Source organism: Thermobia domestica, chromosome 6 (genome assembly GCF_964235325.1).
Source record: "Thermobia domestica chromosome 6, izTheDome1.hap1.1, whole genome shotgun sequence".
Classification (NCBI taxonomy): domain Eukaryota; kingdom Metazoa; phylum Arthropoda; class Insecta; order Zygentoma; family Lepismatidae; genus Thermobia; species Thermobia domestica.
The window spans coordinates 63184691-63212307 of NC_137459.1; the positions used below are offsets into that span (position 1 = coordinate 63184691).

Genomic DNA, 27617 nt, shown 5'->3' on the forward strand with positions numbered 1-27617 from the left:
GCAATCAGGCCCGTATTTATATATTCTGCGCCCCTGTGCTCTAAATAATTTGCCGCCCCCCGCACAAAATTTGGCACCCTCCCGAAAACGACCAATATTAAAATTGAATTCACAGTTTTTTCGGTCGCTGAGAAGAATAGTAACACTTTTAATCCAATTCAATTTCACGGTCATACTCCACTCCCCAAGGGAGGGGACGAGAGTAGTAATCGAATAAGCAATCGAAAACGACATATATTAGTTTAAACTCATAGTTTTCAAGGTCGCTGAGTTTAACGGTGTCAGTTTTCATGATGGTCAAGTTTATCCTCACCCCTTGGGATGGGGATGGGAGAGGATGACTTTTTTAAAAAAATCAGATAAGCTAGCTAATTAGTAGCTACTGTAATTAGAGCGAATTGAACACATGAACATATTTTCTCGCGCTTGCGCGGGACTCTGCGGGTTGTTAGTTTTCAATAGTACTTTATTGTGAATCTTAAATAAAATCCAAAATTTTGCCGCCCCCTAAATTCCGCTGTCCTGTGCTCAAGAACAAAATAGCACCTAAATACGGGCCTGAATGCAATACGGATCAGTTAATAAAAACAAAAGAAACAATTTGAAACAACAAGTGGCAAAAGAAAGGATTTTCGTGCGAAAAAAAATAATTAAGTATCCACAGCTGGAATAAAAGTTCTTTCTTCCATCATTCAAAATTGATCTCTCTCTCTCTCTCTCTCTCTCTCTCTCTCTCTCTCTCTTCCTCTAGCTAGCAGTAAAGTTCGGATAGTGGTGACGTACGCTGAACTTCATCAGAGGGGAAAATTTCAAGCACAACTCTGGAATGCCAGGAGCAATTTTAATGAAACTTGGTACACACATTACTTGTTGTCTGGAAAATAGTATGTGGATGTAACAACTCCCTGGCGCACTTAGAGAGAAGTGGGAGGATGAGATAAAAATGGTCGAATTCATAGTTTTCGAAATCATTGAGATGAATCGTGACCCTCTGAATCTTATTTCAGCCCTTATTAGCATCTCAGGGGAGGGAGCTGAGATGATGACGTAAAAATAATCTAAAACGACCAATATTAGTGTCGAATCAATAGTTTTCAGCAACGCTTAGTTAATTACTGGCAGTTCCAATTCCGTTTAAGTCAAAGTTCAGCCCACAGTTTGGGTAAGACTCGTCTAGCGGACCTAGGGAGGAGTGGGAGGGGGATGGTATATAAATGATCAAAAACGACCTATATTAGTGTCGAATTCATAGTTTCTGGGGTCGCTGAAATGAATCCTGACACTCTTGATACACCAAGTTTAGCCTCTATCAGCACGCCTGGGGTAAGAGTTCCAGGTAAAATAATCGAAAAAGACTGATATTCGCATCGAGTCAATCGTTTTTGGGATCGCTAAGTTAATTATAGTGCCGATGTCATTTAAATTCAATTTCAGCTCCCAGTGCGAATAAAACACTCTAGTGCCAACAGGGAGTATCGGAAGAAGGACGTGTAAAAATAATAAAAAATGATCGATGTTGGTGTTTGAAACAGCTTTTGGGATCGCTGAGATGAATAGTGACCCTTCCGATGTCGTGTAAGTTCATTTCATCTCAATTTGCACCCCCTAGGAGTAAGAAGGGAGTGATATGCAAAAATAGTTGAAAACGACCGATGTTAGTGTCAAATTCATAGTTTTTCTGGTCGCTGAGATGAATAGTCACACTCCGGATACCGTTAAAATCCAAATTCATACGCTATTCGGTATAGGGGGTTAGAAAGGGTGAGAAATACAACTTCTAACATGATCGAGATCATACTACTGTCGAATCCATCGGAACCTATTGTCGATTACTGTGTTTCCGGAATTGCATAGCTCTTGGGTGCTAATCCTGATAACACTTAAGCCCAAGCTTACCAGAATGTTGTAGAGAAGTTTTAAATTGACTCAAACCTAGATATAAAATGTTGCAAGGCAAGAGCGGGCGTGTCAGCTGGCTCAGAAATTTACAGAAGCTGTTATTTGTCGTTATCTATTGTACTCAGTTCCTCAGCCCCTAATGTTTGTAAGACATCATATCACCCTCTGGGTGAGGTCAGAAGGGGTGACAAAAAAATAATTGAAAACGACACATGTTAGTGTAGAATCCATGGATTTGGAATCGATAAGATGAATATCGACATTCCCGAGACTGTTTTAAGTCCACTTTATTATCTCACCCCTTTATACCCCTCCCCTAGTAAAGCTAGGGATGTTCTCTGTCTCTTTTAGTTTATCCGTTATCACGGCTGGACATTCTAAAGTATATTACAATGTGGAAACTTCATTTCATGACTTTGCCGTCAAGTTGGCACGGGTTAACGTTCTCGTAGAGAGGTGCTATTTCACTAATGCGAGTTTACGGTCACCTGGAGTACATTTGGGGAGTGTGCGTAGCGGAACACGAAATTACCCAAAATAAGGGACACCCTAATATATATATATATATATATATATTATACAGCCGCGAATCCACGATATGATAAAGGGAGGGGCTAAACAATTGTTTGCCGCTTTCTCCAGTGTAAAAAATAGGATTAAAGTCCATTTTATCCTGTGTATACCTGAGCGTCAAGAAGGGCTATAGCCCCTACAACCTTTGTGTGTGTGTGTGTGTAGGTATACGAGCAATGCCTTCGGCGTTCCCCTTCTAAATTTCTGAGCCAGCTGAAATGCTTGTTCTTGCCTAAACTTGGGTTTAAATGTTATCAGGATTGACACCTAGCAGCTTAGCGTTCTCGTAAACACAGTACTTGACGATGAGTCCCGATGGATCCAACAGTAATTTCGGTAACCTTAGATGTTTTATTTTTACATCTTCTCACTCCCAGCACCAATGGGAACTGAATTCGCACTTCGGGTTAGAAGTATGCGTATTCATCATAGCGCGAACCGTAAAATTGTGTTTCTGGCACAAATATCGGTCAGCTTTGATCATTTAGATAAGTATACCTTTCCACCCCCTTAAAAGGTAGTAATGGGGGGTTGAACATGAACTTAAACAGCATCGAAAATATCACTATTCATTTCAGTGAGCCCGAAAATTATGGATTTGATACTAATATCGATAATTTATTATTATTTTTTTTACACGTTCCCCCTTTTCACACACCCCTAGGAGATCTTATCCGCACTAGAGGCTGAACTTGGACTTAAAGGACACCGAAACTGTCACCAATCAACTTAGGGAGTCCGAAAATTGTTGATTCGACACTAATATAGATGTTTTTGAATATTTTTACATGTAGCTATTTCACCCTCCAGAAGTGATAATGCGGGATGAACTAGGAATTAAACATCAGTAGTGAGATCATTCGTATCGGCGACCCCCAAAACTATGGATTCGTCACTAATATCGATCATTTTTTAGCGTTTCTCCCTCTCACTCCCTCTAGGTGTGCTATGCATATGCGCCGGAAGTCTGAAGTTGAAAATCTTATATAAGTCATATAGTCCGTCCGTCCGTCTATCGACAGGTGCTAGAACGCAAACAGTCTGAGACGTCAAGAAGCTGTTTTGTGAAATCGATTTGGCGGCGCAAGAATAGGTTTAATCTCCCCCCGTTAACCTGTTACTCAAATCGGTTGAAATTAGCCATTAGAAAGAAGTGATTATTTTGAAATCGATTCAGCGTCCCAAGAATAGATTTCATATCCAAGGGTAACCTTCTATTCAAGCTGGAAGTTGTAGGGTCCTTTGTTCGATCCCCAGCCAAGTAAGTTTGTAGTGGGCAACATAGTGCTCGTGGGTTTTCTCGGGGTACTCCCGTTTCCTCCCACTTTCTCATACCACCAATTCTTCCATCATCATTCACTTGCTTTTATCATCGTCTTCCTTAGCTTTACACACATAATCTTGGGACGTTAAACTCAAAGATTTCAAACTGGAAGTGATATAAATCAACTATTTCCGGTTTCAGTGTTTATCGCCAGAGAACAGAAACTTCAATAGATAGCTACAGGCATTTTTTTTTATTTTTGTATTCTGTTTAGCGTCTCAAGAGAACATATCATCACTTGCTACAATACCAAAACTGGAAATGATTGAAATTTACTAGTACTTTCGGTTCGAATAGTGATTTCTTAGAATAAAAGGGGTAAAAAATATCGAGAACCAGTTTCTTGCAATTGATACAGCGTCTCAAGAATCAATGCAGCGCCCCAAATCTTCTGTTAACGTTCTTTTCAAATCGAAGTTTGAAGAAGTCATCCGTTTCCGGTTTTTCTGTTAATCACTATAGAAGAAAAACGGTAATAGCACCAACCTGAGTTCAGCAGTCTATTCACCTCTCAAGAGAAGATACCATCACCATTCACAACACACTATCAAAACAGGAAGTTGGCGTGGGAGACCCCGGTTCGATTCCCGATGGGAGCTTATGTGGTTCGGATTCCACGTTAATCAGTAGGTCTCGTCCAGGGTGCGAATTGGCGGGGGGGATGCCGGGATTTCCCCCCCTGACAAAAATCTTTCCCACCCTGGAGAAGAAAAATTTTATCCCTGGCAGGGATAACTTTTTCCCCCTCTGAAGTATTTTTAAGTGGACATAAAGATAAGTAGGTCTACTTTGCGTAGCTAACCTAAATATTACTTATATTACTTGAGTGAAAATTTATGAAAGATCTCACATCTCAACTGTTTTGTACTTGTTAGTATATATATATATATATATATATATATATATATATATATATATATATATATATATATATATATATATGGGGGGAGGACTGGGTGCGCATATGGGTGAAATTCATCCCCCCCTGGGAAAATTTTTCAATTCGCACACTGGTCTCGTCTCATATAGAATCGCTGCTGAAAGGTACGTTAAACTCAAAATCAACTCAACAGGAAGTTGTTAAAATTTTCATATAGCAAAAACGGTAATGGATATCAAAAAGCTTTATTTTGACAAATTTAGCGCCCCAAGAATGAGTTTTGCCTCGACTTTTATCTATTTGTTGAAACTGGAAGTGGTAAAATGTTAAGTTTATTTGATTACAACACTGGTCACATAATGGATAAAATGGAAATTGTTAGCGACAATCAGATTTTAGATATGAATTCGGCACCAAAAATGTTTCACATCTTATTTTACTCTTTTTATTGAAACCTGAAGTGATATACATCAATTACCACATATAGTTTCAATGGTAATTCCCATAGAGCAAAAACGGTAACAGATAGCGACCAATGGCTGGTTATTTATTCAGTGTCCGAAGAACAGAATATATCTTGGATCTTATTCCTCTAGTGCAATCAGTAGTTATAGATGCACTACTTCAAGTTTTAATATTGAATTCACATAATTCGGAAGTCTACCATAGTTTCATACTGTGAAACGATACTCATTAGTTATATACAAGCAGAGCCGTGCCGTGGAAAATCAGCGCCCGGGACGAGAGTATACGACGGCGCTCCCATATATATATATTCCAAGCAATTTTTCCTATCTTTTTTCTCCCGAATTTTTCGCCCCCCTTACTTCGGCGCCCCGCTCCCCCTCCAAGGCCCTGTATACAAGGTGGGCACAAAATCGCTTTCCCCAAAACAAATAAAGAAAGAAAAGAAATAAACAAGCTATTGGCGAGGACTTTTTAAAACTAAAACTGACACTACTGTGTCTCTCAGTGTGGATGGGACTGGTAACCATGTTTTCGTACGAGATTTGTTTAAGACTACTTTTCTAAATGAAGTTGTATCGAGTAGTACAGGTGTTGAGACGAATTGCAAATTAACAAAGGAACAACTTGTTTTCCTGCTACAAGCTTGATGGAAACAACAAAAACACAAATGTGATGACAGCAGACTTCGGGGAGAAGGTTTTCAGGTGTACAATCACAATCATCAAGGCATGAGGAGTCTGAACCAACGATTCGAGGCTACATGTTTATTGTATGATCTACCGCGGAGTGTGCGAAATGAAGGAAACACTGAACTTGTTGCTAAGAGTTGTGTAGCTATCCTGAAGATATCTACGAGAAGCCATGCACGTGGTCTGGTAATGGCACATACCTCCTTAAGGAACATGCTAAAGGATTTGAAGATAGAACTTTACCGGTCAAAGCTTCTGGGCGTGGTGCACGAATGTGATCTGGACTAGCGTGTTTAGATCTGTAAGTAGTTTCTAATTTAGAACGAAGCTGCCTTCTGGAAACTAATTTTGTGAACTGATGAGGTCTTATTCAAGATGAAAGGTCGCAAAAACACAGTTGTTCTTATTGGAGTGATATTAATCCACACGAAATTGTGATAGAAGAGTTAAATGTTTCTGGTGTCAATGTTTGGGGTGGAATTTGAAGTGAGATGCCGTAGGGCGTTTTTTAAAAAGGAATTGTTACCAGCAACATATACCCTTAAGTGTTCCGGGAAGTTGTAACTTCAGAACTTGAAAATGACCCTCGTTACGAAGACATTCAGTTCATGTGTTAGCACGATGAACGTTTCACTTTTGTGGTGCTGTGAGGATGGATCAACATTTGGATGAATGGGTTGGTCGTCATGGTGCAACAAATTGGCCAGCCAGTTCATGTGACATGACACCATACAACTTCTTCATGTGAGGTATTGTGAAAGATGAGGTGTTTTTCGGACATCCGCAGGATTTGGATAACTTGAAACAACTAATCTAACAACTATTCAAGAGATTGGATGTCGATTCTCGATTGCGTCAAGATATTTGCAAATCAGTTCTGAAGAGATGTACCCTGTGTACTGAACATGGTAGGAGACAGTTTGAACAGTATTTGTAAGTACAATAAAGATTGCCAAGTCACCTAGCTTCTTTTACTTTATTTCTTCACATACTGGGGAAAGTGAATTTGTGCCCACCCTGTATATAGATATGAAGTAGGAGATATCATATTTTCTTCTGACGTTGAATCAGTTCCAAAAGTCCTTCATCGCTATATATTACTACTTTTAATTTATGACAGTTCAGATCGCAAACGATTGATTTCTATCACTTCCTGTTTGAAGATAGGGTTAGCGGAGGAGATTGAATGTATTTTTGGACGCTGAATCGATTCAAAAAATATCGATTTCTCTTATTTCTGCCCTACGAAGATCGATATTGAAACTGGAAGTATTAGTCAATTTCTATCCTTTTCTGTTTTAGTAGACAGACAGGTGTGAGTGAAGATCGTATCTAACAGGAAATGGCTTATTTTCTACCGCCTCCGATTTAAACAGAGGGTTAACAGATGAGATGTAACCTATTCTTGGGACGTTGAATCGATTCCAAGAAACTGCTTCTCGATGTCACTTACCGCTATTGTTCTTATATCTGTCAACAGACGGACGGACGGACGGACAAAGCCGGTCTATAAGACTTCCGATGTTATGCATTACATAGGTAGGAAGTGTAAAATGTAGATGTGTGTGCTGTGTAATTGCATTTTTGGAGCTTAAGAAAGTTGTCCAGTCTTTCCACAGAATATATGCTATCTGAATATCCATGGCTGTCCAAATAAAAATGTCAATTTAATGTCTAATATACCGTATAATTTATCCAAATCTACTGGCAATATGTCACTGTTGAGTTCCATTGCAAATCTCGTAGACATCATGTGGACATCCACGCTTTGCTAGATATACTTATCTTATTTTGGTAACTCAAAAACACTAGAAAGATTATATATCAGACCACGAGCTCAAAATTGTGATATTAATGTTTGAAAAGTATAAAATGTTATTGATTAATGAACGTTATCTCAGTTTGTTTTAATCGTGTTATTCTTTTTCATTTTTTTCATTGACAACTATTAAACCATTACTTTTTAGGTGAAATTTAAACTTGCATAAAACTAACTAACTAATATGTTCTTTAAGGTTCATCAAGAACATTCACGACGTGTCTGGAGACGGGAAACTGGGATGAAGTGAATATCACATGCGTACGAGATGGCAAACGTAATCTCCCCGTGAAGCTGTTAGGCAGTGGATGGAATCATCACAACAGGAACACCCAAGAGGACTCCAGTGAAGACACTGTCGGAACACCTGGACTGATTGCAATTGTAGTTTTCTGTTTCCTGTTGCTGATCATCTTTATAGTTCTTGGGATTGTCCTTGCTAGAAGGTTCGTATCATTTAAATCACTCGAAATTTTAAGACATCGCGTCCAGAAGTATTCTTCATTTCTATTTCGTTAGCAAGACCATAACGAAACGAGAAATGTTACCAAATTATGAAAAGAAATACCTGGTGACAAGTCCGGGTATCTTACCCTAACTGTAAGTCTTGGTGGAAAATAACTGCTATATAAGTAAAATGAAATATACAGTTTTACTTTTCAGGAAATAAAGCATTAGTCTTTAATCTCTCTTTCTTTCCCTCATTATTTGTTTCCTGTCGTTTCTTGTTTTCAACCCTTTCCATGGGTAACGTTCATGAGTTTTAACCCTTTTAGGATTTCCACTTTTTGAGATAAATTTTAGATTTTAATTGAAACAGCTACTGCTTCCTTACTATTTATCGTAAAATCATGGTTCATACATCCTTATTAAAAAAAAAAAAAAAAAAAAAAGGATTCTTTTCAACGTTACAACTCGCTTGTCCGTATTATGCACCAGAAATGGGAAAACATTAGCAATTTTTTTTTCGAAATTTTTGCGCCCTCTCTGACCCGGGACTGGGTTTGCGTAGGGATCTGAATTTTAAAAAAAGAAAAACACATTGTTATGTACATAATACGTGTGCAGAATTTCAATCTTGTATCTTGAAAAGTAAGATCTTGAGAAATTTTTGAAAGTCTGAAGGGTGACCCATATATATATATATATATATATATATATATATATATATATATATATATATATATATATATATATATATATATATATATATATATATATATACAGGGTACAGAAAAAGTCCCGGAACGGTCCAATATCTCGCGAAGTATAAAGATAAGCAAAAAAAAATACACGTGTTAAATTGGTTTTAAAAATCTATCAAATGAAACCAAACGCAACCCCCTATCCCCACCCCCTTCGGGGGTACGGGGAGTAACTTTAACATTTTAAATGGGAACCTCTATTTCTTATTGCATTTTTGGATTCTTCAGAAAAAGTGACAGTAATTTGATCCACAATTGAAAACAGTGTCTTCGCAGATGGCGCTTAAATCGACACACAATAAAAGGTGGTGAAGCAAAACGTTATGAAAATGTGAACTCTCAGTCCCGTGCTCTGTGGCCGTACAGTTAGTGTACTGGCTTACGGAATTACAGGTTGTGACTTCGATCCGCGTTCAAGGCAATCTTTTTTTCTTTTATTGCCCCAAATAAATTCCATATGTTTTAACTTCAATTAATACTTTTTTGAGGTTACATAGAATACAAATTTCGATTATTGTTTTGCAAACTAGCTTTATGAAGTAGTTCTTAGTAATAGGGTTACTTACAACAAAAATAAACGATTTTTGTCGCCATTTGTATTTTCTTGCAAATATGGACAAATACATTATTTTTTTTATCGAAGTTGAAATGTATGAATTCATTATTTGGGTGTAAAAAATCACATAAAAAATGTTACTCTGCGCGGGAATCGAACTCACGAGCTCTTGCCCTACAATCCAGTACGCTAACCGCATGGCCAGAGTACGATGCCGAGATACCACATTTTCATAACATTTTGCGTTCCTTTTTTTGTGTGTGTGTGTCGATTCAAGTGCGATCCGTGAAGGCACTGTTTTCAATTTTGGGTCAAATCACTGTCACTTTTTCTGGAGAATCGAAATGTGCAATAAAAAATTCGGATTTCCATTTAAAATTTTAAAGTTACCACCCGTACCCCCGAAAGGGGTGGGGATAGGGGGTTGTGTTTAGTGGGGTTGTGCTGATCTTTATACTTCGCCAGATATTGGACCCTTCCGGGACTTTTTCGGCACACTGTATATTATATATATATAGTTAAAAAAGTACTGCGTCATTACTATTTGACCTAGAGCCATGATTCAAGCGTCATTTTCTTCAGTATAACGAACCCTTTCCAACGGTACTACTCACATGTCCGTATCATACACATGAGCCTGAAAAATCGGGAAAACCGGAAATTTTTCTGAAAAAATTACCCCCTCGGAACATTTGCGCCCCTCGGGCCCGGCCCCGGTTTCACGTACGAATCTCGAAAACAAAATGAGATATACCCAAACGTATACACAATCTGCATGCAAAGTTTCAATTTGATATCTTGAAAAATAAAGGCGTGAAAAGTTTTTGAAATTTGCCTTAAGGAAAAAAAAGGCACACACCTCCGCCCCCACTTGGCGCAACCGAGTTTACCATTCGGTTCCAAAACGCATCTAGGGTGTCCTTTGGTCCATCCTTGACTTGACCAATAAGAAAAAATGGCTTAAATACCTGTTGTAGAACGTAAGTAAGCGGTCAAATACGATACTACGCCATGATATATAAATATACCATAAATCCTAAAAGGGTTAAACGACACAAGTTCTTAAAATATGAGCACAAGCCCTAAATTTTAAGACTTCTGCTGTTTAGGATTTGTCCTTGTTTCATTCATTTGCTTCTGAAATTTGCCACCATCACACAAAACTGCGACAGTACAGCAGTTGCCACAACGCTGCTATCAGTATCAAAGTAGTAAATTCGAACGGTAACAGTTTCATAATACTAAAATTATTATCTATATATATAAAAGAGAACGCACAAAATCCTTTGTCCGCTCATCACGCTAATACGGCTGAACCGATTTCTTTCATTTTTGGGGGGTTGTTAGGATTTGGACCCTAGATGGTTTTTATCATATCACTTTAATTTTCAATTACCAGTGTCTTGAGATAATTGACCAATCAGGTGTCAATACGTACAAAAAATCCTTTGTCCGCTCATCACGCTAATACGGCTGAACCGATTTCTTTCATTTTTGGGGGGTTGTTAGGATGTGGACCCTAGATGGTTTTTATCATATCACTTTAATTTTCAATTACCAGTGTCTTGAGATAATTGACCATTCAGGTGTCCATACGTACAAATCCTTTGTTATTAGTTCATCATAGGTATAAAAATAAACGTATTTATATGCAACCCGCATGACCCTGTGACTCGGCGGGTTAACATAACTGACAGGCGCTATAAATCACTTGAAAGCGAAAAAGTAAAAATTATCTAAGTAACAAAGTTTATTGCGTTCCGGGATGACCGCAGCGAAGCGGGGCGGGTTGGGGTGACCGCAGCGAAGCGGGGCGGGTTAACATAAATGACAGGCGATATAATGTTAACATTAGTGCAATCTTCTATGGTTTTTATCATATCACTTGAAAGCGAAAAAGTAAAAATTATCTAAGTAACAAAGTTTATTGCGTTCCGGGGTGACCGCAGCGAAGCGGGGTGAACGCTGCTAGTGTAGTTATACATAAATTATATAAAATAATTTATTTCTTTGCAAGAATGAATTAAGACCATAGAGTTACTAAACTAACCACTAGAGGCACAATTGGCGCAGCAAACGCTTTACCATTTCAACTGCACTGATATGGCAAAAGTGCACTTGTATAGAATTATGAGTTACGAATGACGTTTGTTTCGACGAAGAAAATATCAATTACAGCTGTACAGAGGGATTTAAAAAAGAACATGATACATCGTTTTGCACTTAAGTCACACGTATCTTAGATATCGAAAAATTATTTATCTGCAAAATTATTTTAATGTGTAGGCCTCTTGCTGTGGCCGATTTACTAGTTTCTCAATTGCATCAAAAGCTAAAATTCGTATTATTTTAATATATCATCGGTAAATCCACGCATAGGCGTATCTGCATGTTTTTAATTTTACAGGAAATCGATTTGAAACTCTTCGTATAACGTTATACCTTTAATAATTTCTTCAGAAACACTGTCAAAGCTTTCTTGGTACAAACTTTCGCAAAAGTGTTAAAAATGAAATGAGTAGTAAGGTATAACATTATACGAACAATTTCAAATCGCTTTCCTGTAAAATTAAAAACATGCAGATACGCTTGTACATGGATTTCCCGACGATGTAAAGGGAGGTTTATAATTTTCTAGAGAACGTCAAGAGAATTGGTTACTCATTTACAGAAGATATATGATCATAGTCACATTAAGCTGACAGATTACACCAAGTTTAGTAAAGGCCATAAGTTGAATGTATGGCTGCACAAATAATGTGTTTAATTCAGTGATCATTGTTTATTATTAAATTAGAGCATTTGGTACATTTTTTGAATACTCACACCATATCACAAAGTAATTGAAACTATATGATGACACATTGATATGCTACAATATAAGCTTTGCTGTAATTTTCTAAAAAATGAAATGAAATCTTTGAGTTTTACGTCCGACGGTTATGGTAAAGGAGACGGTGATGATGAGAGACGAGTGAAAGTGGTGAATGAAGAAAGTGGGAGGAAACGGATGAACCCCGAGGAAACCCACGCAAACAGTGTTTCTCCACCACAAAGTTTACTTTGCACGAGCTGGGATCGAACCAGGGACCCCATGAACCAGACGTGAACGCTCTACCACTAAGCCACCGCAGCCCAATGCAATCTTTCAGTTTAACGTCCGATGATTATGTTCTTTAGGCTAAACGAGACAGATGACACAGGCAAGAGAATGATAATGGAAAAATTGGTGGAATGAGAATGTGGGAGCACTCCGAGAAAACCCACGGACACGATGTTGTCCACCACGCACCAGAGGTAAGCGCTCTACCACTGAGCGTCTACATTCACGTAAAATATTAACGATATCTAGAAGGTAAATAACTTTGGTCTATAAGACAAAGACTGATTTACGCTAACCATCCTGAACGACTGATATGCAAGAAATTTCATGTATGGGTATGCCAGAAGGGGTGTAAACTGAAGGGTTAAAAGCTCACCTTGTATATTAAAACAAATCTTGAAAACAATACAGTGTTCATAGGACCATGTACCTAGATACTTTGGTCCTAGTAAGCAGCTAGTCCTATTAAGTGGAAGCTACTGTATTGTGACTGAAGTAAGTAATGCCACTGAGTAACTAGGTATCTTCGTTAAGTTTACCTTCTACCATGATAAATATCGATATGTATTAGAAATATTCCGCTAGAAGAGGGTTTTCTACTTTCCAATTAATGAAAAAACACGGTTGTAGTTTTGTTAAAAAGAAGTTCACACAGGAGCTATTCTTGTTTAAGTGACTTTCTATCCTTTGATCTAGAACGAGTAGAGTACGTCATACGATTTTCCCTTGCAGATATTTGCTTTGTACAAAATGTCACTTCTTACTTATTAGTTTACAAATTACATGGTTGTCTCAAGTTACAAAAAGATTCACCCTGTATATAAAAATGTGACTCTTTTAAAGAGTACATTACTATTGAATTTGAAATAAATTATTAATAGGGCCATAATCCATACTTCTTACCATAAACGTTGAATCTTAACAAAGCTCACAAAACATTTATTTCTCATTCATTGGCTACCACCGAACAGTATACAGCATGCAAAAATGTTTGGTTTTTCAATAAATAATAAAGAAAAGAAACATAGGAAGTAATTAGGACGCAAATGCAAACTTCTATCACCTTTCAGAACATGTATGATCTGATCACTCACCAATATCAGCTCGATGAAATTTTTAAAATAATATAATATCTTATCTGATACAATTTAGATCCTTTGGCCTTGAACTGGATGATGCTATAACATTTTGTCTAAAGAGTAAACGATGTTACTTTGAATAATATTAATATGATTTTTTGATAGCAATAGATACAACAATGCCATAACATTTGAAGCAAGTAAAATGTTATTTTTTCGTTGCAGATTCCACGCTTCTAAGAAGCCATCCCATGCAACACCGCAGTCTTCTACAAACGATCTCATAGTGAGCAATGGCAAAACTGGGAACTATACTGAAGCCAATGCGTCCGCCATCCCAACTATAACCACGCAACAACCAACTCCTCAAAATTCTCCCGACAAAAACGTATGTCAGGTGATTTCCTTTCTCGGAAGAACTCAAGATTCTACTCGATACAACGCCCTGCAATCCTTCCCTAGTGTGAGTAGTTACAACTCGACTGCAGCCACCGACACTGAGGACGAAATGTACGCGAAAATACGCCATGGAGACGGGCACTCGGAAAAGAGCAAGCGTTCCGACGACCCTGGTTATGAATCCATTAAAAGCCACTCCGACGCAGAGACTTTAGACCCAGAATATGAAACAGTGAGACATTTTCAGCAAATCGCCGCTCAGTCTGCGTACGATGGAACCAAATTCAACTCGAAACCCATTACTCCAAGTAGTAAATCGAACCCACTTCCAGCTGTGTTGAAGTTGTTTCCATCATCGTCACCAAATACCCAAGGAGATGCCTCGGGCGGAAATGTGCCACCAGAAATTTTAGCTTTATATGCCCAAGTGGACAAGACGAAAAAGAAAAAATACAGGGCAGACAACCAAGGTATTGAAGATACCGACACTGACGCTATCATTTCTAGTCAGAATATCAATGGTTGCAATCAAGTGGATGTACATAAAAGTGAAGATGATTATCCGAAACATTTAGCCGTAAATACAAGGACACCCGTGGAAGCCATGGAGGTAGTCCCAAACTGTGATCCAAGATCCAAAAGCAAATCTCAACAAACTCCAGCGAAAGTGAAACCAATGGAGGTGAATCAAGATCCTGTGCAGGAAACTGTAGTGTGTAATGGTGATTACTCAACATTCCATACAGTTTGAAAAGACTGAGGCCACTCCTTTTTTTGTACCTAATTGACTGATATGTATTTTGCTCACATAATCTAAAAAGAACGAAATATCTACTAATATTGTGATGTATGTGACAAAGTAATTTGTTTCTTAACATGATTTTCGTAACGAAAAGCGCTGTCAATTTATCATTGTTATGAAGTGTACATATTCGAACTTGAAATAAACTAATCAATAAAACAAGTTACGCTACAAGTTTTACAATATTTCGTAGATCTAATTTAACCAGACAACCAATTTCCACCTTTACTTGGTGTTAAATACAATTATACAACTAACCTGTTTATAAAAGAAATGCCTTTTATATGAAGTACATAAATACACTAGTACAACATAGCAGGATATCATTAACAAGAAAAATAAGACCATCTAACAAAATATCGTAATTTATTAACAAAACCATACAATGACAAAAATTTAACAGGTTTTTCTTTATTTTTACACTTGTGATTTGGAGTTCAGTTCATGGACGCATATTGAGCCTTTGTTGGGTAATTTACTTGAAAACATTTCATAATTTCTAGTGAATAAATTAGGACATTTAAATAACATAAAAGGTTAAATAATAGTGTACAATGAAGAAAATTAGTGTGGAAACTTCTCATTTCAGAACTTAACTTTTAAGAAAAAATTCAACAAAACATTTCCACTTTTGCGTGTTATATACCCAAAAAATTTTCTGTCAGTACCTAAAGTTCAGCAAAACGGGTCTTTAATTCCATAATTTATTTTACAAACAAAAAAGCTACTAAATCAAAATTTGTTTCTTTTTTCTCTTAGTTATTTCATAAAATCCCCAGATTTGATAAGCATTTAAAATAAAAAATGTATATTTAATAAACTGCAACGATATTGATATCAACAAATTATGCAATTAAATCGCAGTTTAACAGCATCAAACATAATTTATTCATCAAATAATCAATATATTTCTACCGTATATGCGCAGTTATGATTTATTTTGATAAAATTATCTCGTGCAGAAACAGCGTTGTATTACATGTGTGATCTTTAACAAAACAGCTAAGCAGTTGTAAAAATTAGAAAGTGTTCTTTACACTTTAATTTTACTACAAAATTGTAGTGTTCAAATTCATATTAGTATTATTTCATAATAATAATTAAAACACGATTTTAAAAAAAATAATCCTTCATTATGCAATTTGTGTCGATTTGATTTCTCGCTTCCGTCAATATTACATATCTGTATTTGATGATTCTTGTGTGTCGGCAAAAACAAAATTTATAAATATACAGTCATACAATTCATCTCCAACTCTTCATCATTTCAATGCACCAACATAGTCACAAATATTGTCAAAGTAAAGTTTATGGATCTTGGAATTTAACATCTCAACAGTTGCCACTTGCTTGGATCGATCTTGATGTAGAAGTCTGCCCAGCTGAAGTTAGAAACAGATGCACATATAGACACAGAATGGATTTTGCGTTCACACAGATATACACAAAATATAAATGGTAATTATCTCTCCACTACTACCCACATATAGATTCGACACTAAGAGACGCCCTGCAACAGGCTTAGAAGTAGCAATGTGTCAAGTACTTCTAGTGGGCATCGCCTTTAAGTACATTTTTAAGTTTTTCGTAGTTCTGAATGCACGTACATTCGAAAATGAAATCTTCCAAAAAAAAAAAAAAAAATGTTTGAGCTTTTGGTCCCACGGTTATGTCAGCTAGGCTAAAGGAGACTGTGATGATGGGAAATGAATGAAATGGTGGAATGAAGAAAGTGGGAGGAAACGGGAGAACCCCGAGGAAACCCACGCAAACAGTGTTTCTCCACCACAAAGTTTACTTTGCACGAGCTGGGATCGAACCAGGGACCCCATGAACCAGACGTGAACGCTCTACCACTAAGCCACCGCAGCCCAATGCAATCTTTCAGTTTAACGTCCGATGATTATGTTCTTTAGGCTAAACGAGACAGATGACACAGGCAAGAGAATGATAATGGAAAAATTGGTGGAATGAGAATGTGGGAGCACTCCGAGAAAACCCACGGACACGATGTTGTCCACCACGCACCAGAGGTAAGCGCTCTACCACTGAGCGTCTACATTCACGTAAAATATTAACGATATCTAGAAGGTAAATAACTTTGGTCTATAAGACAAAGACTGATTTACGCTAACCATCATGAACGACTGATATGCAAGAAATTTGATGTATGGGTATGCCAGAAGGGGTGTAAACTAACGATTATAACTTTCTTAATGACTAATATGTCTTCAAGAGGTACCGTCAGCGAGAATGATGAAGTGCTGTCAGTTATACTCTCTCGAGTTCCAGCATTGAATTGAAATTGTGTTCACACATACCCAAGTAAACACCTTCATTATCTACAAATATTACAATTTCAAGGTAGTTACACTTAGGATTGGCTTGTTTGAACTAAATGTGTACATGAAGTTTAAACAATAATAATAATAATAAATAAATAAATTTAGAAGGGAAAATGCAACAAATCGTGAACTTCATGGTGACGTTTCCACATATCCCAAACAATCTAGATCTTTTCTCATGCATTACAAACCCAGGAAACATGAATGTACGTAATTTATTGAAATTGAAGGTATTTTTCTGCATATATATGAATGATTCAGAGCCAAAGTGAAATCAAATGATTCGTACCTTCAATTTCATTGATATGCAAATTAAGCTGCTGTGTTTTTGACTCCGTGAACCAATTTGGAATGATTTAGATATTCTGTGCTCTATAGTGTTTTAAAAGTGTGTGTATAACTCTGTACAGTTATGTATCTTTTTATCCTTCTGAACTCGCTTAAAATGTTCTCAAGTATGCAAGTTCACTACAATGTATTTCTATCAAGTATCCACCGTAATGAAATCTTTCAGCGTAAGGTCCCATGTTTATGACCTTTAGTCTAAGGGAGACGGATGATTAACACAAGAGAATCATGGAATGAGAACGTGGGAGGAAACGAGAGTACCCTGAGAAAACCACAGTCACATACGATGTTATCTGCCACAAACTTACTTGGCCTGGGATCGAACCAGGGATCCCACACACCAGAAATAAACACTCTATTACCGACAAGCTACATCGTTATAATATACGTATACGGATAGCAAATGAAAAAAACTTCGGTGCGTACTTGGTGAGATTTTCTTGATTGGGTAGAGAAGGTTGTTTCTGGTGGAATTTGGTGGACATAAATTTCAAATTTGGAACCCCAAAAGCCATAAACTAACCAGGAAACATTGTTTCAGCAACCCCTCATCAAATTCCAAACTGCGGAGTACCAAAACTCCGAGCCTTAGTTATCACGTTTCTTAATTTAGAAGATTGTGAGAAACTTATTTATTCTAACTTTTCAGGTAAGTACGTCAAATTCGACGTGAGTGATAGGTAGGAGGGGGAAAGGGGTCGAATGATAGCACAGAGTTTATGTACAGGCCTGCAGAATTAGATTTTCTCTTACACAATAATTCTACAGAAAACATATTTAAAAAAAAAAAAAAAAAAAAAAGGAACAACTAGATACAATGTTTTATTTACAGCGAACACGATTTTACGTAAATTAATGGAAAGTATTTAAAACAATCCACTTATCACGAAATTACTAACGAAACAAATTGTATAAGGGAATATCTAATTATGCAGACGATTATATATATAAAAAATAAAATTAAATTAAAATTTAAAAAAAAAAACTTTCTTACAGTACAAAGCATAATATTTAGCTAAAATTTGAACTTTTTGGCTTACTACTTTCTTTTCTTATTTTTCTATTATTTCCATTTTCCCATACCACAGAATAGTGCAACTAACTACACATGGAATTAATGAACTTCCAAACCACTGAAAGAATCTAATCCTATATAAACATATAATAAGTTTTCAATTTCCGGATGGAAGGATAGATATCTGGAGAGCCGCCGATCCAGTATTGCGAGGAGGATGGGACTCTCCAGTAAAGTAAAGGGAGCTTATGTCCTAAAACTGATCAGAATTCGCCAAATTCATAAGATCGTTCGTATATTCTGCCAACAGTGGATATATATATGCAAATGCATGAAGCTAATGAATAATATGACGTTTTAAATGAATTTCTGAGAGTTGTTCCTCCCGAGTGGAGAGTTCTAAAGCTTGACTAAAGCAGATCTGTATGCATTGAAGTGCCTTCGATACTGGGATGAAATAAGATATAAACAGTATCTTTCTTACAGCGCAAATTTTAATAATATTCTACACTGCTGATGAGGATTTATGGTTGAATTATCTCTTACAAATATAATAACTTACAGTGACGTGGTTTGAATGAAAATGTTAAATGACAGGTTGACGTTCTCAGACAATTTTCCTACCTAAATATTAAACTATTTATCAATTTGCATAATGATAGATAAAATATATAAACAAAGATTCTATACAAGCCGATACAAGAAAAGTTATCATGTTCTGCATACCTCTCCCTTGTAGCGCCCTCCAACAATCATAACTGGACTGCCCTCGTTCTTCGGTACCACAGTCTCAAAACATTCTTCATGTAAACCTTCTACAGTGTGACCGCTTTCATCTTTACATGTGCACTCTCCTGTGGAAGTCACATTTCTGATGATGAGCTAAAACGGAGGAAAGAAGGAAAAAGAAACTTAGATTAAGCGAACTCAGGAAAAAAAATAGAACAAAAGTTTGATTATCCATGCAAACCTAATATTTACGAGGGCTTCATACCATGTCGGAATTTGAGTCCAGTACAGATGGCGGATGAGCAAGCCCCATCCATAGAACAAGCTCCTCTTCACCACACTATCTCATCTCAAAGGAGGCTGGAGTGCAGACCACTTCACAAGGCTCGGCGACCTGCAGTTTCCTGGTTACTTCATCTCATTATATTGCATTACTTCAAGGTACGGATAGACGAAATCATGTTTTTAACATACAAATTTTACATGATCTGTAAATTCTCCTATAAAATGCCCTCTTTCAAACACTTCGTAATACCAAGTAAACTGAGTCAAATTTGAGTAATTTGAAAAAAAAAAAAAAAAAAGTTTACCTCCTTAAATTACATAAAATATTTATTCAGATCATTTCGCGGATTTCGAAGTTATTGGAAAGCCTGTAAAGGGCACATAGACTTTTGCTGGCGATTGTATTACTACCAATAGCAGATAGCAAATGTACAAGGCGAAACATGATGCTAATTAAATGAAGTACAAATATTAGTTGTACTCGATTCTTTGATACCATCTTTTTATAACTCATCAATAATGTAATTTAGAAGAAAAACCTGGATGACAGACTCGCAAAGGCTTAAATCTAGATTTCTCACTTATGGACTCATGGGCTATTGCTTTAACCAACTAAGACACAAGCGACACCATCAGTTGTCTGTATTTTGGCTCTATTCCTCCAAGCCCTGTACACCACCATTTGTGCAGAAGAAAACCAATGCAGCGGATGTTTCAACTCATAAAGCATCGAAACTATACAGTAACTACTTTTATACTTTGAAATTCTCTTAAAATACTTGGAAGTATAATACGCAAAGTTGTTAGAATATTCCTCAATCCAAAATACCCAGTTCCTTTTTGCTGAAACACCCCTCCCCAAATATACTTGAAAACTTGGACTCAAACGTAACATTAATGCGATTTTAATTAGTTTCTTCAATTTAGTTTCTCAACACATGCCTAGTTTCAGAATTGGCTTAAAACATGTATTTACCAAGAGGAGCTCTCCAAACAGAATATCATAAAAAAAAAAAAAAAATATGGGAATCGTGCATAACTAATTTTGATGGTGCTTGATCAAATTCGCTGTAAAGATGTTTAACTGTAACATGGAACAATAAGTAATGTCCAGACATACATACATTCCCTTTACTTTTGTAGTATATACGAAAAAGCATTGCATTGAAGAAGAAACAAAATCATCATCTGAGATAATTACAAAAGCACAAACATTTTTTAAAATTTGAATCAATGACACTACAAACCTTTCCTTAAAAGGAAACTACTAAAAATCTACCTCTATTTTTCCAACACTAAACTTGGATAATTACATACATACATACACATACACACACACAAAAAAAGCTGAATTAAAAAGAAGGTAGGGGGACACTCGTTTTTTTTTTTTTTTGGTATCTGCTGGAGTGTGTGACGTACTATATTACAATTATGTTATATTACAAAGGATCTTTAATCGTAAAACCTACGGTAAGAAAGCAAATTGGCAAACTGGAAATGAGATTTAAAACAAAAAGGTTAATTTAATTTGATTTGAATTTAGCGTCCCTGTCAGCAGCAAGCCAATATGAGTCGTAGACCTACAGCTTACCTTAGGATCCGAACGATATGAGCTCCCACCAGAAATCGATCCAGTGTGTCTCACGTCAAAGGAGCGTACGCTAACCGCTTAGCCACGGAGGAGCTCAAAAGCACATTTAATAAAGCCTTTTTTTTCATTTCGGCTCCTGATCTTGAGTTGCTATCCCAGTGTTTGCCTGGCGTGTTTTGAGGGGAAACTAAAGGAGTTTTCAGTCAGAACGGATAGCCCAAGAATTTGAATTCTGAGAGTAATAGAGGATTTTTACTCCTATTCTATATATGTGTACACAACTACCTACCTCTATTACTCTACAAAACTGCCTACTTTTTAGAAATCAAAACATAAGCGAATGTCATTGGTGCAAAGTGTATCCCACGAAACGCGGATGACTCAGCAGAATTAGTGCGACAAAGGAATTCCATAGCTTTATGTTTACACTAAAATGTGAATGCTTAAATGGTATTTTAAGTAAGAATATGGCTTTAAATGTATACCTACAAAATTAAATAAAAAACAATTTTGCCCAATAAAAGCCACCGGGTTTATCATAACCGTGTTTGTCACAACTACGACAATAGGACTGTGTACCGTAGTTACTCCATTGTAAGCACTTTATTATTATTATTATTGTTATTTACTTAATTCTTGGTTAAAAAGATCACTTGGCTTTGAATTGTTAACGCAGGAGGTAAGAAAAACAACACCCTTTATTGATGCAATAGAAAAGAGTTTCAAAAATGTATACCATAAGTGACTACAGGTAAGTTTTCGTCCTAGTGTAGACTTGGTGTTGTCAAGTCAAAGGATTTTCTTCTAATTATAACGGATTTTGAAAGGCTCGTCGAGTATACGTTTAAAAAGCGTTCGTTTCCGAATGCGTTTGACAGCACAGAAAACAACGTTCTGCACGAAGACAGTGACAAAGAAATACATGATTATGAACCTGAATCATCCGATGATGAACAATGAAATGGCAGAAAATTTATTTCTTATGCTTTGTATGCTTCATTACCTAGTGATGGTGTGCACTGTAGAACTACGTTATTATTATTATTATTATTATTATTATATTAAATGTTATCATCAACTTACCCCTCACCATTTTGAATCCAAACCAACAGAATTCTTAATTTTAAAAATCAAAATTTTTAAACTAAAATTATTCTGAAACAGACTTCAAATCGAGAGGAAAAAGGGGACTTAATTCACTCACACAATTCACAGGTTTGAACTCTAAGCAGTAAAGATTGTATGAAAGCCTTAAACGGTATATGCACTATAATATATCAAAACGCAATAATCTGTACAAATTATCGCGTAATCTTTTTCAGGATGAGCAAGGAAGAGGGGAGGGAGAATAGGTAGTTAAAGTCAGTCCATTATGTTCGATTGATTTTAGACGCACGCACTGGAAACCATTAGAATGCAACAAAAAAATATAGGCACCACATTACATCAAAATCAAATATTCACGCAGCACGCTGGTTAAGTGGTTAGCGTGTGCCTTTGATGGACGTGGTCCCTGGTGGGAGAGCACTGACATTTGAACCGAACAGGTGATTTTCCGATTCAGCCCTAAACTGTAGGTCTACGTCTCATGTAGTGCTGTCAATACTACTGAATTCACGCGCTACCCTGCACACCCAACAGCTTCCCCCTACATTGAACCAAGATATATATATGTATATATATAAATCTTGTTTGTAGTAATCTTGCACAGGTTGATGTGCTATATAAAACGCTGTATTTATACCTATAACAGTTATGCCCTCTTAAAGTTAACCTGCACCGAGGAATAGTGTGTCATAAACAAAATTATTTTTTAAGATACTAAGAGTTGTCTATGTCAAAAAGGCAAGGATGCTTTATAAGTTTCTAATGGAACCCCACTGTAAATCTGCACCATAATAAATAATACGTCTCCTTTTAACAGCTAGCACAGGTTGGCGCGAGTACTTTACTCACTTTTTTTTTTTTTAAATCATAAAATGCTGTCTTTAGCTACAACGGTTATGCCCTTCTAATGTTAACCTGTATCGAAGAATGCAATATCACCTATATAATACGTTTGAAAGGTCTAGAAGTGTATTATGTCGAAATGCGATGTGTATATATAATACATTTCTAGTGGGATCCCTATTATAAATTTGCGTTTGCCAATGATAATACACCAAACTAACATAAGGGAGCCTTAGCGAAGCTACTATCATTCCACTCCATTGACATTTGTGTGTCCATTCCACGATAGGTCTCATACAACTGATACAATTTTGATGAAACTTGGTATGCGTCTTCCCTCTACTTGCAGAAGTAACTCTATCGTTTGGCGTTGGAATCCATCAAGATAAGGTACTAAAATCCCCCACCCCCAATGTTTAAAGTTTGCACAAATACACCCTGTTAGATAGATAGATAAAGATATTGAAGATATTGATCTGTGAGTAATTGAGCATAATCGACTCTTAGTACCTTCAACTATCGTATTCTATAAGTGACGTTGCACTCCTCGGTGTAGGTTAACTTAAGAAGGCATAACCGTTATAGCTGTAAATACAGATTTTTTTTTTAAATAAATAAACTAGTGATGCTCTACATTGCTGAAGTCAGCAATCCCCTCTTCTTCAAATAACTGTAAAACTATACGTCTGTAAATTCCAACAAAACACCTACTATGTACTTTAAAAATCAATTTCATTCTACTGAAAAAGTTTAAAATCGGAGGCATAAGAACCTGCAAACATACTATACATATCTCTAAGCAATTATTTGCGCATGCACCAACAAAAGAACTATTTAGAATATATTAACGCACGTACTGAAATCAAGAAAAGTAATGTGAAAAAAATGTATACAGTAACGCCATATTCTTTATCTACCCAGAAATTTTTATTACATTTAAGGCATTCCATAAACATAAATTAATTTCTACGGCTTACCTTTCAACGGGAGACAAATGCTATCCCTAACTTCAAAATGTGTGCTTATTTCAATATCCACTGATATAACAGATTCATAAAACATTTTAATTCCCGTCTACCATTAGTTCGAATTAACATATATATATATATATATATATTAATTTCCTACTAAAATTTTGCTATATCTTTATTGAAATGCTTTATTAGTAATAATACAACAAATGTCCAAAAGATTTCCCAATTTTTATTAAATGGACAACTGATTTAAATTCTTAATTACCGAAATAAATTTATATTTTCTTACTTATTGTACTAGCTGAACCTGCGCTCTCTACACAGCGCATCATTCACATATGAGCACGAATCTAGTTGTCATTTCTCAACATTTGTGCATGTCCCAAGTGAAGGGCGTCTTGATAAAAATCGACAAGGGGTACCATAAAGGGGAGATTTTTTCGACTATTGTTTTCAATGTTTCGCAAAGTTTGTAAGATTTGAACCTACTTCCGTTTGGAGTTTCTAATGTATGTATGATCAGTGTTTTCTTTCTTCTTGAACGTATTATGTAATAAGCAAATACATTACATACACTATTAATTATAATATCAGTGATATATGATGTTCATTGAGCAAAACACTCCAAACAATAAAGATTCATCTTAGCCTGGAGAAATGGTTATCCTTCGTTTTTCATTATCATTTGGGCATGAAACAAACGCCTGAGAGATATACAACCTGTGTATACAACTGTGTTGTGTTGGAATATGTAACTCATAGAATATGTTGTTTTATTTTTTGAAACATGTCAACACTTCTACTCAGGGTTGGCTGTTATTTTTTTTATTTTATTTTTTTTTTCAAAAACACTGGTTTAAACCAGAAAAACTAAAATTTTTCGTAAAAGTGTGTGTTCGTAAAATCGTTATGAACACACGTTTGTGGGTTATCACGTTTCACTCCTGTATATTACTCGTATTATATTCAGACCTATTCCCCTTATTCAAAGAGATTATACTATAAAAGCAACATTTTTTTTAAATATACGTTTATGAATGTTTCTTTTGTGATTTTTTATAGTTTATTATTATTGTTATGCAACTGCAATAAAAGAAAAATTCTAAATATTGTTTCGTTTTAATGTTTACTATTGATAAAATACATCGAAATGTCGTACTTTTTTGGGGGGGGAAGGGGGATCATACAAAGCCCACGAGAGACATTTATTGAAATCAAAAGTATCTTTGGTATCTTTCATTTATAAATGGGTTAGAGCTAAAGTGGACTCAAAGCTTCTATATTGTACAGCATCACTAGTTTAGTGCTCATGGAAACAGAAGTAGTCAATACATTTAATTACCTTAATTGTAACAGTAAATATCAATTGCGATATAAACTATGCAATATAACACTTGTTTCATTGAAAATTCATAAATAAACTCACAGATCAACTGTATCATCATCAATATCTAAATTTCTATGCTACAAATTCTTTCCACATTATCAATTTGATGGTGTGTATATGCAACCTTGGAACGTGGCGACGAAGTGATTTTACCCCCTTATTCTTGATGGACTGCAATCCCAAACAATAAGGTTATTTCTGCACGTGGAAGGAAGGCACATAAAAGTTTCATTAAAACTGGATAAATTGTACAAGAGCTATCGAAGAACAGACGGACGGACATATAAACAAATGCCAACTGAATCGAATCAAATTACTGCAGCTCACTACACTCGTTTTTTTTTTTTTTTTTTTTTTAATTTATTTATCTAATTTTCGTGTTTGGTTTTCTGGGGGAAAGGGTTGGCTTACAATCATTATTGGTTTATAATCAATGTGGTAATGAAAAAAAAAAAAAAAAAAAAAAAAAAAAAACCTGCACGCTGGCAGAATTTGAACAACGATCTCCCACAAAAACTCAGAAGGATATGATTCACTGAGCTTAAACTACGAAAATCTATACTTACCTTTTGTAAGTAATACTTTCCATTCTTAAATTTACGATCAATGCACTTAACACGTAAATTTCGACACACCCACAGATCTGACTCGTCCTCTGTATCATTACTTTGTTCTACGGAACCTCTGGAAAAATAAATCAATCAATAAATAAATGTTCAATTTTGACGATTATATTCGTCAATAGATAACGTAAAATGGTCCTCTTAAAGACGGTAATATATTTTCTAACAATAAGTGGTGTTCAACGGTCATAAAGGAGATGTGGTCAGGACACATAGGGGGGTTTTAAACATTGCTGTTATGAAAATATATATATATTTTTTTTTCAGTGAAAATTGGTTGTGATGAGGGGTAGTCAAATTAAGGAATAGTCATTCAGAGGAGTTTAACTGCACGTGCTCTACACATTTCGTTTCTGTGATATATCATCCCCAGAAAGCAGAAAGGTGCTAAGCACCAAAATACAAATTTCTCAGGAGACCATAAAAAAACGAATGAAACACTAATTAATTCCGATTCTTTCTTTCTTCTACAATTCAGTTTTCACTGCAGACCTTTCATATTGTCTCCTTTCTGCACAACATTAAACATTAAATGGGTAGTCAGGATATGCACTTAGTTGGAAATCAAGGAAAGTGGCGCTTAGCACCTTTCTGCTTTCTGGGGGCGATATGTAAGCGAATGTTCCCTCTGCAGTTAAATGAGGATGCCAGTGAGAGTACATTAAACAAGAGAACCCCAAGCAGCGTTATATGGGCCTGAATAATTTACAAGATTTAAACTGAGAACAAACAATAACGAAACGGAAGAAAAATATGGTAAGCATTTGGCATGAATGTTGTAAATGCGTGGACAGTACAACAAATTCAACAAAGGCAGTGAATCCCTCCAGGACGCACCACGTACGGAACGTCCTCAGAACATAAGACGAGGCACTCTAAGCTGTTATTGAGGTATATAAAGGCCAAACATGTAAGGCGTTGGGAGAAGCATTCAGCGCAGAAACCATTCGCTAACATCTTCTCCACTTGGTATATAGCGGGACAATGGACCCCACATGACGATTACAGCTAAGAAAGCGACACAAACTTTTGTGCGTGTGTATGTCTCGTCAAAGAAGAATCTGTTTCTGGACAGAGTGCCAATGTGCAATGATAGTAGTACCTCACGGTGGTTTCATAACTAATCATAACTAGAAAGGCACCACATGTACCCATTCACAATCAATACCGCCACTGCACCAACAGAAGGTTACGTTCTGTGCTTGGTGCACTGGTCGAGTACCGTGCATCACAAACTGCACCAGCTGTTCAGACAATCAATGTACCTATGTACTCACAGCAATTCGAACATGTGCATAAAATATTGAAAACCACGTAGGTAGTGGCAGTGAACAGCAGAGGTATTCCCTGCTTCAGGAGGACGCAAAACCACATGTTACGAAGATCAGACATTATGCTTATTCGACTTGCTTAGGAAACGTTAATGTACTCCTATATTTCCGGACATGTCTCTGTCGGATTATCGTTTGTTGTAATCGTTAGAAAATTATTGAGGTGACTTGTTTTGAACATTCGACAAAGGGAGTCTATGCACTGGACCACTTCTTTGGTTCGCGCTCCGCTGAGTTCTATTC

The 27617-nt window shown here is 36.4% G+C and overlaps 2 protein-coding genes across 2 annotated transcripts in view; one reads left to right on the forward strand and one right to left on the reverse strand.

The window, feature by feature from the left end:
• Positions 1–15006, forward strand: part of LOC145687195 (uncharacterized) — a 579982-nt gene extending 564976 nt beyond the window's left edge. The window contains exons 10-11 of the mRNA XM_081760660.1: positions 7849–8098; positions 13821–15006. Coding sequence (XP_081616786.1) covers positions 7849–8098; positions 13821–14745 — 1175 coding nt within the window. The 3' untranslated portion in view covers positions 14746–15006. The remainder of the gene's footprint in view (positions 1–7848; positions 8099–13820) is intronic.
• Positions 15007–15145: 139 nt separating this feature from the next.
• LOC145688033 (G-patch domain and KOW motifs-containing protein-like) overlaps positions 15146–27617 on the reverse strand; it is a gene marked incomplete in the record, with an annotated part of 51165 nt that continues 38693 nt past the window's right edge. Inside the window, 3 exon segments of the mRNA XM_081761721.1 lie at positions 15146–16178; positions 19231–19386; positions 25987–26104. Of these exon segments, the coding sequence (XP_081617847.1) occupies positions 16059–16178; positions 19231–19386; positions 25987–26104 (394 nt within the window).